Source organism: Lissotriton vulgaris, chromosome 4_1, assembly GCF_964263255.1.
Source record: "Lissotriton vulgaris chromosome 4_1, aLisVul1.2, whole genome shotgun sequence".
Classification (NCBI taxonomy): Eukaryota; Metazoa; Chordata; class Amphibia; order Caudata; family Salamandridae; genus Lissotriton; species Lissotriton vulgaris.
In genome coordinates this window covers 2067686979-2067700765 of record NC_141691.1, presented here as the reverse complement: position 1 = coordinate 2067700765, position 13787 = coordinate 2067686979, and the positions used below count along the sequence as shown (strand labels likewise).

Below are 13787 nucleotides of genomic sequence, written 5' to 3'. Positions count from 1 at the left end.
ATATACTGGCGGTGCATTGGGATCAGTACGTTTAAGAATCGGAATTATGGGTGAATTACAGATATTGGAGTCGGTTTCGACGACCACTCCTTGGGCAATGAGCTCTTCAATGATTTTCAGTAAAGCCGCTACAGCATCGGGTGGTAACTTGTATTGTCTGATTCTGGGTAATACAACACCTGCCTTGAGGGTAACGCGGTATGGTGTAATGTGCATACATCCTACATCAGTTGGGCCTTTTGCCCACAAGTAATCAGGTACATTTTTCAATCTGACGTCAAACTCACGAAGAACGTAATGACCCTTGAAATCCCGTAGAAAGAGTCTAACCCCCTCCGGGGAGCAACATATTATAGCTCCTAGAGCCTTCAGTGTTTTAATTCCTAACAGATTTTCCGGACATGATTTTGTTAGTAATAGGTCTGTAACGCGTGATAACGGACCCACAGCCAGGGGAACTGGTTCTGATACTTCATTTACAATAGGCTGTCCTGAAAACCCAAGGGAAACATTTTGTGAGCCTGAGAGGGGTGCCCCTGGAACTTCGTCATGACTTATTGTAGTGCGACTTGCCCCTGTGTCAATTAAAAACTTTCTATCTTTCCCCAATACTTGACTGTGTACATAAGGACCTTCTTGATCTACAGGAATCTCGATAAGAGGCAAGCCACCTTCCCTCTCTAGGCTGTTTCATGTATATCGGGAATATTCGGGGTAAGCAGACTGAGCATATTGGTACATCTGTTGTGAGACTTGCTGAGTTGCAGCAATGGGCTGTGGCTGTGGTACTGCTACGGTTTGTGCTGTCTGTGCAGATGCATGCATGGGCTGTGTATTCTGTGTAGACTGATGCTGGTTATGGTCTTGTCTAGGAGGATGCGGTCTCTCTTTAGTTTTTCCTGTCGCTATGTTATGTTTCAGAACTGCGCATTCGTGTACGTAGTGACCTGGCTGCTTGCAATAATTGCATGTCCCTTTCACAGGAGCTGCAGTGTGACTTGTCTGGGTCGTACCTTTTCTGTGACTGTCGGATGGAACCGTCTGGGCTACTAACATTTTCATTTTCGTGTCTTTCATGCGCTTCTGTTCCTGGTCTTGTTCTTCCCTAATTCTATTCTGGTGATATTGTAACATTTGTAACATCTGGGATGGCGTATTTGCTTGCCATGTACTCTCGACTTTATACACTCTATTTTTAACTAACGGTAGGGAATTCTCGACTAACTTTGATACGAAAAGATGTGGGTACGACTCGCTACTCGGCTGGAGGCCACTATTGATAATAAAACATTTCTCGAATCTAGAATAAAAGTCGCTAGTATCTTCATCATGTTTCTGTTTACAGGACGAGATTGCATCCCAATCCTCCTTTCTAGTTGTCAATAATCTGGGCAGGACCTGTACTATTAAACCTGGTAATGCTTTAGTTTTGTCCCCAAGGCCTAACCCTGGAACCCGTTTCTTTTCTTCATCCTCTATTTCTGCCCAGGCAATCTTTGCGTCTCCCACCTCCCAGTCCTTTTCCTTTAATTTCTCGAATATACCCGTAGGCAATAATACTTTCAACATTTTCATGATATCATCATATGTGTAGTCCCCCATCAGTAACATGTCTTTGAGCTCTCTATGAAAACCTGCAGGGTCTTTATCATGGCACGGTACTAATTTCTTCATTTCTAACAGTTCTAACTTAGTCAGAGGCGTGTGTACATACACGCGTTTCAAAATTTTATCCTCACCCATAACAGGGTGCACTTCTCGCAAGGGGTTCTGACTTTCTATACCACTCCCGCACTGCATATGGTACATTTTCCTTTCTGGGGGTGGGGCGGGAACATATTCAGGACTTACAAAGGTATCATATCTGCGTCGTTGTTCTAGAATTATTTGAACTAATTTAGTGCTTAGGCCTCTCCATCTATCCATCAGTAGTGCTTCTAGTGTCTCATGTAAGGGACCTGGATCGGAATAATGTTTTCTGTATTTGATGAGAAGGTGTTGAATCATATATACCCCTGCTAATTTCTGTTCGTCGGGGGAGAGGTTCAGAAATGTCTGTGCTACCGTGTCATCATTATATATGTTTGCATTTTCGGCCCATGATACCGCTGATCGGGCTAGTTCTTGTTCATCCATAGAATTGAGTACATGGTACCCAACTCGATCTCGAAGCCGTTTATCAGTTTCCTGGAACTGATGCTCAGCAGAATTCGGATTCGTTAAGGCAGAGAAGAAAACTCTCTTGCTTTCTGGACGGATACCCTTCCTAAGATAAGTTCCCTTACCTACATATGCTATAGTGCTTGTAGTTGGTTCTAGTTCTTCAGATTCTTCTTCCTCCTCGGAGGGAGCCTTTTCTTTCTCTTTGTCGTGTACTGCTATCACTGCCTTCTTAATCTTTTTATACATGGCCTCTATGCAATTTTGTCTGTCATGTTTTCCATCAGCTATATTTTGACCCCACTTACTCAATGCATCTAATTCACTCTGATCTGTTCCGGGCCTGTCTCGTTCTCTTATTAGACAATTTATGAAAAATCGGAGTATCAGTGCTTGCATGTTAACTTTCTGTTTCTCCAGGGCATCCTTAATACTGTCGGGGTCCTTTCCCGTTTGAACGAACTCATAAATTCTATCTAGGCGTTCCTTCATTCCTGCATAACATAACAAACTATCAGTAGCAGATCTTAACCGTAAAGACGCTAATACCATTAAGTCGTCCTGTCCAGGTTCTGGATCATATCTACAAACTGACATATTTTCTTTTAGTGCATCAAGACGGGACGAATTAGAAGAACGGGGGGATCTGTGCGTAAGAGGACTCTGCATACCTCTGAGATTTAATCTGTGAGTCGGTGGCGGGGTCTGGAGACCCGCGGTCGCACCTCCTGAAGCGGAAGCTTGGGCATTATCTCTGTGTGTAGTCAGTATCTGAATTTGTCTCTTAGTAGGATCTGATTGAAGTGGTTTCGGTAAATCAGTTTTAGGTGAGGGAAGTGGCGGAGCTGGCGGAACGGAACTAGTCTTTTTCGGTGTCGGCTGAGCGTGATCTTGGGGGGCAGTACCACCCCCGGCCCTGTCAGTAGGCAGGGCACGAACAGGCAGATTGGTGTAAGCTGGCGCTACATCTTCGAGATATGAATTTAGGAATATGTCTTTAGTAGTCTTATGCATTACTTTAGTTGGAACTAATGGTGACGGCAAATTTTCCGGTATTTCTGAAATGGCGTCAGGGGTACCATCGGCCAAAAGATACATGTTGTTCACTTTGCCATTTTGGATACGATCTATTTGTTCTACTTTTACTCGAATTCCCTCAGTAACTAATTCGTTTTCTTGGGCCTTTTCTGATTCTTTAAGCCTGTCTTCTCTACGGAGTGCTCTATCAGCACGCTTACGTGATTCCTTACGCCAAAATTCTATGGCGTCTTTCTGAGATTGTCTAGCTTTCTTTTTCCGTAATATTTCTTCTACCTTTATGATGCACTCGGCATCCCATGTTCCGTTAACTGGCCATCGGTATCTTTCCTCTAAGTGCTTGGTATAATCGGTCCATAACTCTAGATACAGGATGGCGTCTATGCCATGTTTATTGTACATAAAATTACCTGGAGTGTCCCTAGGGGGGATTGGAATCTCTTCCTCCAACATCCCTTTCCTAGTTCCTATCTGCTTTAATTTGTTGAAAAACGGCATTGTGCCTACTTGATACTGGAATGCTTGATCCTTGATACTTAATGTCAACTGTAACTATTTATACAAAAACACAATAATGCACAAAAACAATCACATTCATACCACGACATTAATCACATGAAACATTTAAAGACATAGTTAACTTCCCCCTACTCTGAATGTACCGCTCAACGATACAGATACACTGCTGTAACAGTGCAGAAATTCGGAATACTTTATATACTGCTAAACAGTACAGATACACTGCCTAAAAACAGTGCAGACCGGACTTGCGTACCCAAACCCGTCTAGATACGACCCAGCAATGGTACTCACCGGGAAGCACGGAAAACAGAAGGCCTCGGAAAACTCGACTGGACTCGACTCGGAACTTCGGAAAACTTCGGAAAACTTCGGAAAACTTCGGAAAACTTCGGAGAACTGGTGGGCCTCTTCACACCTCGGACCTTGCTTCCTTCGGCTGGGCTCTGGTCGGGATCCTCCGCACTCCTCACCGCCTCGTCTGGGCACTGATCGCAGTCTTCGTCACCTCCGTGTGTCAGAGGGGGATGCAGGAAATCCTGCCAGTACACGTGTTGTCCGTCTAACTGATGGCAGGGGACACGGATTGCAACGCACCTTCCGGCGCGTGAGGTGGGGGAGGGGTCCCTATTCGGGCGCCAAAATGATGTAAATAATTAATTTACTCTCTTAATTTCTATGCAGGTAAGTACTTAATCAATAATAACTCAATCGAAATGAAGGAAAACAGAGTCCGTGATGTAAGAGTTTCTAAGGGTTTTATTCCTCATAAAGGAATCAGGATATCATGTTCTGACCACCACACAGGGTGTCAGAAGGGATAGATGAGCGCGCTGACGTTTATTGACAATACATAGCTTATATACTTGATTTACATCATAATGTTCAATGTAAGAGGCGTAACAGCTGAGAGAAGACAAGATAACAGTATACACGTGGTGCTAGTACATCATCAAGAGGCGTAAGCTAGGCGTAACTAGGCGTGTGTGCTAGAAACGTCACTGATAGGTGACGCAAGTGGGTGGCACCAAGGGGTGGTGCTAACAGAATGTTGCAATGTCAGCAGAAATCGGAAGCTTGGATGCGTGCGCAGCTGCATGACGTGTGATAGACGGGGTGCAGGGGACTTGACATTTACACTGACGGGAAGAGACAGAAGTCTGGCATGTCAGATCAACTTGTGCTTCTATCATATCTGATATCTGATGTTTTAGGAACTAAGCTATCTGGGCAGAAAGGTCTCTAGAGCAGAAGCTATTCTATACTTGCTGTGAGTGCGTGTATAAGCGCCTGAGTGTCTGTATGAGAAGCGTGGGGGCACGGGGCCTTCCATGGAAGCATGGCAACAGAGGCTATGAATTACTTGCATAAAGACAGGTCGGCCCTTTAGCCCTGTAGCTGAGGAAGGATGTTTACTGAAGCTAGTAGGCTGGAATGTATCTTCGGGGAGGAAAACAGATAACTCGAAGGTTATAGTCAATCTTGGCAGGCAGCAGGCTGAGCTGAGCACGGAGGGCCGCGCTAGAAGTAAGTCAGAGTTCACGGGTACGGGGGCTGCTTGGGCAGAGGCCCTCGCAGTCAGAAGCCAGAAAAGAGGCTCGATGGCAGAGATTCAGGGCCTACTTTCAGCCAGGCTGAAAAACGTAGGAGTACACTTCAAAAAGACGTTGGCATAGCATACTTAGGAACGGACCATCAAACCCATTCATGGTGGGTCTGAAAGAGGACAAGTTAACGTTGGACGCAAATGTATTTGCGTCTTCATAGCTGGTACAGGAGGGAAGTTACATGCACTTTTAACTCGTACATGGAGTCGGTGGGGTACTCGCTAGGGAACACAACATGACCATAAAATTTATATTACCTCAGTTGTTTAAACATACAACCCTGTGGTAAGTGTGCTGGCAGGAGTCAGGAAAATGAAATGATCCAAACAATGGTAAGGTGATCCCCTCTGCAGCCATTGGTAAGAAAAGCAAATTCAGGGACTTCCATTTTATTCTATGCGCAGCGCTTCTAGTATTTGCCCGCAGAAACCTAAACATGTATTGAGAAGATAGTGTTCTCACTCAGTAGATAAGGCTTGTGATAGTTCATTAATATATGAAGAACTGGAGCTCCTTAGCATCCGTGTTTGCTACAGACCAGGAGCTCTGCACCAGGATCTATTAATCACATTGTAAGGAGACTCTCAGATGTAAAAGGGAGAGCTGGGGGTGGCTTTCAAGGAACATATAACAGGACCCCAAAAAGGTGCGGAAAAGAGCTTATAACCTGTTACGATGTAAGTTAATGTACTATGTGTGCTTTAAGTCACACCAAGACACCCTTTTGTAGATCTAGTTTTTTCTTGTGTAAAAACCAACCTATGACACAAATACTTCTTTGCTTCATCAGAATTTAATTTTTTTTTATGGTTGGTCGCTGGACACCTTTTATAAAGAAATACAAATCAATTTAAGGTAAATAACACATATAGAGGGGCTTTGAGCCAGTGTGGTGACTATGATGATGGCTCTGTGAGCTCACGGTTGGATATCAGGAAGAAAGTTTCAACGGTTATAAAGTCATACCAGTCATGGTGTGTTTCAGTAATTCTTTCAGGTACGTATGGTTTATATTCTGCCTTACGATGGAACCAGGGATGCTCTCAGAATACAGAGGAGTTTTTATTTTAAGACAATCAGAGGCTCCATAATATGCAAAGTAGTATCAGTTTGTGCTACATGTTCCAGGCTTAAATTTTCATTTAGTGCTCTAATCATGTCCTAACAATAGCTTTATTAACCTTCTTGTGTTCTCAAATTTGCTTGAAAATGCACCACTGAGAGCCTCCCAGAACACCCCCTTATGATCGTCGGGTTTGCTCAGTATGCTCACTCCCAAGAGGGCACTCATCCCAAACTATTACCCCCCACCACTTTCAAATGTCACCAGCCACCACTGTTGTCACTAATCAAATTTTGGGTAACCCTTCATGCACCAAGACCCCATCCAAAAATGTAACCACTGCTTTCACATTAGCACTTTCTATAATCTCCAACTCAACCTACTCATAAAAATTATCCACAAGAATGATTACATACTTATACCTACCTTGATAATTCAAAACTGGTCCCAAGATATCCACTCGAAGAGTTTCCCAAATCATCTTAGGACAATATCTGGCTTAAAGTGGGATGGAAGGGATCAAGGGCCAGATGTAGGTAAAATAGAAATACAGAATTCTTTTTTATTAAGTTCAAATCTTTTTTATTAAACAATAACAGGAATGAGTATGGCAGTTAAGTATACATAAAGCATTCAGTCATGTTTAAATTGCCACTGTCAGAGATAGGGTAGTACATAAGAAAAATAATATTAATAATAATAATAATATTAATAGTAATAATGGCAGATCCATCAAAATCAAAAGAGAAATCAATAGCCATAAAGAACAACAATCAGTAATAATGCAACACATTGTTGATTCCAACCCCGTCTGCGTGTGTGAACGCATGATGTTGCTATCTTGTCAACCGTAGGGATAGAATACGCATCTACATTATTATGCAACTTGTCTCATTATGAAAATGTGATTTTGGGGTTGAGTACGTAAACATTCTGTCTAGAATACAGCCTATGAAATACAGTTCCGAGCATCTACAGTACAAATATAGCATTACAGTCAATCCATTGAGCACCATGCCTAGTGCACTCCTGTGCGGTATTTTCTCCAAACTACTGGGTGTCCATTTATTTGTACAGACATCTTACGGCGGGTCAAAGGTAAAGGAGGCAGCATCCAAGGAGGACCATAATTTTTTATTGGTATCCTGCCATGGTGATGAGTGTAAGGCAGGATTGTCAGTCCCCCTAATGCAGGATAACCATTCTCTCCAAGCGTTGAAAGAGACCTCAGACGATGTCTTCCAATGGCATAAAACCACTTTGCACGCTAGTGTTAGTAAAAGATCAAGAAGCTGGCGGTCATGATCTCTCACTAGTAACGGGTCTATGGCCCCTAGAATAACATATATGAATTCTCTTGTGGGTTTTATGGAGAATATGTTTTCAATATAGTCAAAAATCTTAGACCAATATGTCTTAAGCAAGGGACAGTTAAATAACATGTGCGGTAGGTCACCGTCTGATAGTGAGCAATTCCAGCACGTTGGTGTGTCTCGCAATCCAACCTTAAATAGTCTCTGTGGGGTCCAAAATGTTCTGTTGAGTATCATGTATTTGGTTTGTGAGAGTATCGGGGAGACCTTATGTGTGAGTGCCGATGCGTGTATCTTGGTCCAGTCTATAGCTATACTGGTGTTGTTTGGTTCCGCTTCCCATTTAAGTTCATTTCGTCTCATCGATTTATTGGGTGTTGGCGCAAGTAGCTTGTATATTCTTGAGACAAAATGTCCTGAGGATTGAAAGTGTGGGAGCATAGTTTTTAGCCAAGGTGTCGCAAATTTGAACGTTTGTGTGGACAGAGCTGACTTTAGTTTTAGGAAAGCGTAAAAGTCAATTGGTAACAGGGAGTGTTTAGCCTGTATAACTGAAAAGGGCATTGGCATTTGATCCTCGTAGAGATCTGAGATCACATTAATACCTTTATCAGACCAATGATCCCATATAGGGGGCAAGCCGTTAATTTTAATAAGTGGGTTACGCCATAAGGACGCGGAAGCTGATTTATTGATCTGCAGACCGGTTTTATGTAATTTGTCCAGTCGTAAAAGAGCTCTTTTGGTGTTGAGCATGATATATCTAGAGTGTGTGAGGTGTGATAGGTCCATTGTGAGAATCGCAGAGAGCGGGGCTTTGCCTATGATGGATTTCTCAATATTAATCCATAAAGGTGTATAGTTAGGGTCTTCTGCGAACCAGGAGGCTCCTTGCTTGCAGAGAAAGGCGGTTTGGTAGTTCCTGAAATTGGGCAAACCTATACCTCCTCTAAGTTTCGGTAGTTGTAATTTTTTCATAGCTATTCTGGGTTTCTTTCCTTTCCATAAGAAGTCCGTGAATAACTTCTCTATTTTATGTAGGAATTCCTCAGTGAAGATCATGGGGAGCATACTCGCCATATAATTCACCTGGGGGCTGATCATCATTTTTAACGTCTCTGCCCTTCCCCACCATGATAGAAATTTTGGTGACCACCCATCTAGCAATTTTTGTATTTTTTTGTAGAGTATATCTTCGTTAATTTTTAAGGTGGTAATCAAATCTTTCTCAAATTCCATACCTAGATATTTGAAACTTTTTGGTTGCCAGGTAAGGCCAGAGTCACCTAGTATATTTTTATCACCCAGGTTGTTTAACATCTTCACCTCTGTTTTATCTCTATTCAGAGAGTATCCTGATACGCTTGAGAAATCCTTAATCGTGGAAAGTAAAGCCGGTATGGCTTTGTCTGCTTTTTCACTCAGGACCAACACGTCGTCAGCATATGCCGTGAGCTTAATTGTACAATCTTTAAACTGAATTCCTGTGATGTCCGCATTTTCCCGTATATGATACAGGAAGGGCTCAATCGCCAGGAGGAATAGGGATGGGGACAAGGGGCATCCTTGTCTAGTGCCTTGTTCTAGATTAAAGGGGGAGGAGAAAGCGCCACCAGCTCGCACTCTAGCAGTGGGGCAAGCATACAGTGACATAACTAATTTTGTAAATAGAGGGCCTAAGTCAAATTTGAGCAGCACTGCATTTAGGTATGTCCAGTCCACCTTGTCGAACGCTTTTTCAGCGTCAAGTGTAATCGCCACCGTGGCCGTGGATAGGAGCTTTGCTTTTTCAATTACATGAGCTAGAATTCTGGTATTGTCGCTTAACAACCTATTTTTCAAGAATCCTGCTTGTGACGGATGGATTAGAGACGGCAGTACCTGCTGGATGCGTCTTGCTAGGATTGAGGCCAGGAGCTTGCAATCTAAGTTTATCAATGAGATAGGTCTGTAGTTTTTAGGGAGTTTAGAATCCTTGCCTTCCTTGGGTATCACTGCAATCACAGCTTCGGCCATTGTTCCCTGAACTTCTCCCGTGATACTAATTTCTTGAAACACTTCCAAGAGTGGTGTAGTGAGAGTGTGGGCGAAAGTTTTATAAAACGGCGCAGTGTAACCATCTGGACCGGGGGCTTTCCCACTTTTGAGAGATTTGATTGCAGCAATGACTTCCTTCTCAGATACTGGCTCATTCAGGGATTCTTTTTCTGCGGGCTTAAGTGTTGGTAGCACGCAGTTGGAGAGGTATTTCTCCACTTTCTCTTTATCTACCTTCACGTTCCTAGCGTAGAGTTTTTCATAGAAGTCTTTAAAAATGTTCGCAATTTTATTGGGGTCAGAGCTGGGGATGCCACTATCATCCAGTAAGGAGGTAATGGAACTCTTTTGAATTTTAAATTTAAGATAGGCAGCTAGTCCTCTCCCTGCTTTATTAGAGTCACAGATTTTAAAACGTTTCCTCTTGTCTAACCAGATCCCTGCTTTTTCACTTATTAATTTGTTATAGGTGTATTTTTGGTTGGACAGTTCATTTAGATCCTTGGGGTTTCTACTATCTAGGTATTCGCGTTGGAGTTTTGAGATGTCTTCTTCCAATTTTAGTAGGGCTGCAGTACGGTTTTTATTAATTGCAGACGAGATTTTTATAATGAGCCCCCTTATGGTGGATTTTAGCGCCTCCCAGCGTATGAGATCTGAGGTGTCTCCTTTTTTATTAGTCTCCAAGAAATCTTTTATGGCGTTTTCAATAGTGTTCTTGTGTTTTGTGTCATTCAGTATGGCATCATTAAATCTCCACATTGACTGCCGAGTTGTCGGCTTGACATTCGATATTGTAAGAGAGATGCAAGAGTGATCAGAGACTAGTCTCGGTGCAATGTCTGAGTCTTCGACTCTGGCTACTGCGTTTTTAGTTATAAATATGTAGTCAATTCTCGAAAATGAGTCATGAGGTGGGGAGTAGAAGGAGTAGTCTCTACCATGTGGAATCTGTTACATAGCTTCATGAAATCTCTATGGGCTTTGCCTGGGCGGAAAACACATTTGGAGTCCCTGTCTAGGATAGGGTCATATGGAAGGTTGAAATCGCCTGCTATAATATGGACTGCTGTGTCTGGAATGGTGTTAGTCTGTTTTGTAAGGTCTTGCCAGAAGGAAGGGTCATGTGTGTTGGGAGCGTATACCGTTGTAATATAAAATTCAGTGTCGTCTTTGAGAAGCTTCGCTGAGACCCATCTACCCTTCGTGTCTATGGAAGAGGAAATCACTTCCACATTTGCTTTTTTAGCAAAGAGCATCACCACCCCGTTTTTCTTAGATACTGCTTCAGATCCTATCACTTCAGTGTAAAACTTGTTGCGTAGTGTATGAAATTGTTTCGCCTCTAGTTTCGTTTCTTGCAGGAGGGCTATGTCCCCTCGTTGCCTACGAAGGTAGTCGAGTATCTTCTGGCGTTTAACCAGTTGGTTTAAGCCCTTCACATTCAGTGATAGTATTTTAAGGTTAGCTATGGTTGTTGTTCCGATTGGGGTATCTAAAGTAGGAGCCATCAGACATTAATCTTCTGATATTCAACCATGCTACATGAAGCTATACATGCATTAAACCGGAGAAAGACCACCGCACAGGTAACAACAGAATTAGTAGCTACAGTCGCACTGGCTGCAAGGCTAATGAGAAGTACTATTGGTTGAAAGACAAAATGCAAGGTTTGGAATGCGACGCTACGGAATACAAACAATGTGCAAAACAGAAGAAATGAAAATGAAAATACAAACCCTTCCCCCAGTTCCCCACGCCTCCCTCCTCCCTCCACCCGTACCCCCATCCCACCCCTCCCTCCCCCATGGTAGAATAGGAACATGGCGACTTGGGAACGACCACGAGGCCACCTCCAAGCAGCTAGTCAACATCAATAAATGTCAGTGCTGTAAGAACATCTCACAAGTCAAGAGAGTTAAATGACTCCCCATATTCAAAATAAAACCATAAGCTACATCTCAAGGTGTAGACGCAAAACCTTTTAAGAACGGTGAACCATTATAACTAGGTTTGGGGAGATAACACGTGTAACCACTTCTAGGTGAATTAAGCCATATGCGGAGCATGTCATGGCGACCAGCCAGGGATCACTCCTGAACAGTGCAGTAAGGCACTTCATAGGACACAAGGATTCCATACTCAATAAGTGTGGCCGATCGCCACAAACTTATCTGGACAAAGTACAGCAAATGTATTGGCCATTTCAGACCTAATGTCAAGTTGAGACACATATAGGATTATGCCATATGTTGTGAACGGTGTGAACATCGTAAATATTGTGAGCATAATGAGTATAGTACAAGTCGTAGTTAAGTAAAACTAAGGCACATATTAGAACAATGTATATATCGTGAACCATGCAAATTTAGTAAGTATAGAGTCGAGCATAGGGATCGTTTCCAGAGCCTGTTTGAACAACTCTGTTTGAGTGACTCTACAGGGTATCAGTATGCGTACAAGACTGGTTTACCAGTAGGTCATCAGTGGTGAGCTTTGCAGAAAAGTCATGAATCAACCAAAACCAGATGCAGTGGCGCCTCCCTGATTCGAATTAGAGACCTCCATGTTGCCCTCTCCTTGGTCAGAGAGTAGACGACGCAGCTTTTGTGGATCAGAGAATACATGAGTTACTCCATGTATCGTCACTTTGAATTTTGTTGGACCAATAAATCCATACATGTATCCGAGTGACTTCAATTGCGGTCTCAACGCTAGGAAGACTTTCCTGACATCCATGGTCTCTTTACTGAAATCCTGCGAAATATAAACCTTATGACCTTGCCATAGGACATGATTGTGCTTGCGGACGAAAGAGAGAATCTGTTCTGTGTGTTGGTATCTTAGCGGCTTGCACACTATCGCTCTTGGGCCTTTTTGCTCTTTAGTAATCCGTCCCGGAACTCTATGTGCCCTATCGAATTCCAGGGGTTGCGTGAAGGACAAGTTTGTCGCTTGTGTAAACCATTTCTCAAGGAAGGGAACGCACGATCCATGGGCTTCTTCTGATTTTTCTGGTATTCCAAAAATTCTCAGGTTCCCTCTTCTATTTCTGTCTTCCAATTCCGCAATTTTCTTCACAAGATGGTCCGAGCACAGGGTGAGATTCTTGATGGCTCCACAGGTTTTATTTTCCGTGTCCTCCAGTTTACTTATTCTGCTTTCAGACTCAGACAGCCTCGAGGTAATGTCTTTGATATCCTGTCTTATCGCAACGACCTCCTCTTTGGTAGATTTCGCCAAGTCTCTAACTTCGTCTAGTCTGTGTAGGATAATGTCCATAGCATCAGTTAGTTCTCTTTTGCCTTTAACTGGCGTCGGTGGGTCAGATTTCAGACGTTTAGAATTTTTGCCATTGTCTTTATCCCCCATTTTTGAGTTGTTCATCAGTGATGCTGGGGTTAGCTGGGATATTGCCACTGGTTAGTATCTCACTGGTGACCTAATGACTGTGTTGGTCTGGGGTCACTGCTACTCAGTCTGCTAACTCCTTATGCAGATGCTTCTAGGCACTACTAAACATGTTGTTGTCAGGAAGGGTGCCTGTATTACAGAAGCGCAGGATGTAGAGACTCACGTTAATGCATATACACAGGAGCCACCAATATAGATTTCGTGTACGATAGCTTCTCTAATGGCTGTACAACGTACAGGACTTTTGCGTAGATTAAGGAAGCATATTAATTAAGCATATTAATTATGTCGATAAAATCTGTATCCAGGACATCATTTTCTTGTGGTCTTAGTCAGTTTGCTTACTGAATTCAGCTCAGTGAGTGCATATAATCACTTCTGCTTTAATTCAATTTAATTTAACATCTGCTGCATCGTGGCATTGTTAGATGAGCAATGTATACGATCAGGGGCTTCTTCTAATAACATGGACTGCAGCACACCATCCAGCACTCATTGGCACAGTCACAGTTTGTCAGGCAGATAAGCGTTGGTCACACTGCTGATTAGAGAGTGGCTTTAGAGTAATTAAGTTTACCGGCAAGCCGCCATTTTTACACGGCTGGGTCCCGCTTTTTGCACTTCGAGCAATGCACA

General features: G+C 43.0%; 1 protein-coding gene across 1 annotated transcript in view; it reads right to left on the bottom strand.

Annotated features, from left to right (window-relative positions):
* The window catches only part of LOC147725016 (uncharacterized), a 183884-nt gene that overhangs the window by 51333 nt on the left and 118764 nt on the right, over positions 1-13787 (bottom strand). The window contains exon 2 of the mRNA XM_086966480.1: positions 6814-6885. Coding sequence (XP_086822606.1) covers positions 6814-6885 — 72 coding nt within the window. The remainder of the gene's footprint in view (positions 1-6813; positions 6886-13787) is intronic.